Consider the following 1,076-nt stretch of genomic DNA (forward strand, 5'->3'; position numbering starts at 1 on the left):
TTTTTTTTTTTTTTTCTGATAAATGAAAATCTTTTGCTTCTTTCTAGAACTGTGAGGACATGGGAAGTTGACAATCCAAAGAAGCAAAGAAGTGTGTTTAAACCACGGACGATGCAGGGTAAAAAAGTAATTCCCACCACATGCACGTATAGTAGAGATGGAAACCTCATAGCAGCGGCTTGCCAGAATGGAAGCATACAGATCTGGGACCGAAATTTGACTGTAAGTCAAGGACATTTAAGTCTTCTTTCCTCATATAGACAAACATGTTAAAATATTATGAAGGTCAATTTCCTGAGTTTAGATATAATTTAAACTTTAATGTTAGTTGATCAAACATTGGAACTTGTGCAGTAAACAGCATTTCAAAAAACATTCCAACTCAGTATTTTCCAGTGCCTATAAGATTTTGTTTCTTAAATAAATTAGATCTTCTGGTTTAAAATTTAAAAAGCATAGTGTAGTTTATTATATGGGGGCTTCAATTCGATTGATTTTGTGAGTGAAGAATTTGACAGTAATACAAAACAAAACTAAGCACAGAACTAGAAAATTCCCTTTAATGTTCTTGTGAAAACTATAAAATGGCCAGGATGATCCATTAGTTGTTTTGCAATGATTTCCATAGTAATGTAAGTAATATTCATTTTAATATTCTATGACATTCCATTTGAATAGGTTTCAGGTTTTCTTTTATAATTTTAGAACATTATAAGGATAAATAAATTTTGGAGTTGAAATAGGCTATCCAATTTTATAACCATAGAAATAATGAATATAAAAACACTTGGGTAGTTATATAAATTACCAGTTACCAAGAAGTTTTTTTTTTTCTTTTAATGCATTTTATTGAAATATAATTTATATACAGTGAAATACACAGAACTAAAGTGACATGGGTCAATGCGTACTTTTCCCCCCCAGTGTTCCCTCCCCTCCTCTCCCACCCCCGGAAACCAACTAAGAACGTTTCCCTCCATATATAAACCTTTCCTTGACCCTCCACAACAATGAACTAATAATACTATATTTGTCCTTCTGTGATTGACTTATTTCACTCAGCATAATGTCCTCCA

The 1,076-nt window shown here is 32.2% G+C and overlaps 1 protein-coding gene across 1 annotated transcript in view; it reads left to right on the forward strand.

Moving 5' to 3' along the window:
• Positions 1–1,076, forward strand: part of WDR70 (WD repeat domain 70) — a 544,244-nt gene that overhangs the window by 337,485 nt on the left and 205,683 nt on the right. The window contains exon 10 of the mRNA XM_007951575.1: positions 48–222. Within this exon, the coding sequence (XP_007949766.1) occupies positions 48–222 (175 nt within the window). The remainder of the gene's footprint in view (positions 1–47; positions 223–1,076) is intronic.

The sequence above is a fragment of the Orycteropus afer genome, unplaced genomic scaffold (assembly GCF_000298275.1).
Source record: "Orycteropus afer afer isolate SDZICR_OR568_19922 unplaced genomic scaffold, OryAfe1.0 scaffold00300, whole genome shotgun sequence".
Taxonomy (NCBI): Eukaryota; Metazoa; Chordata; class Mammalia; order Tubulidentata; family Orycteropodidae; genus Orycteropus; species Orycteropus afer.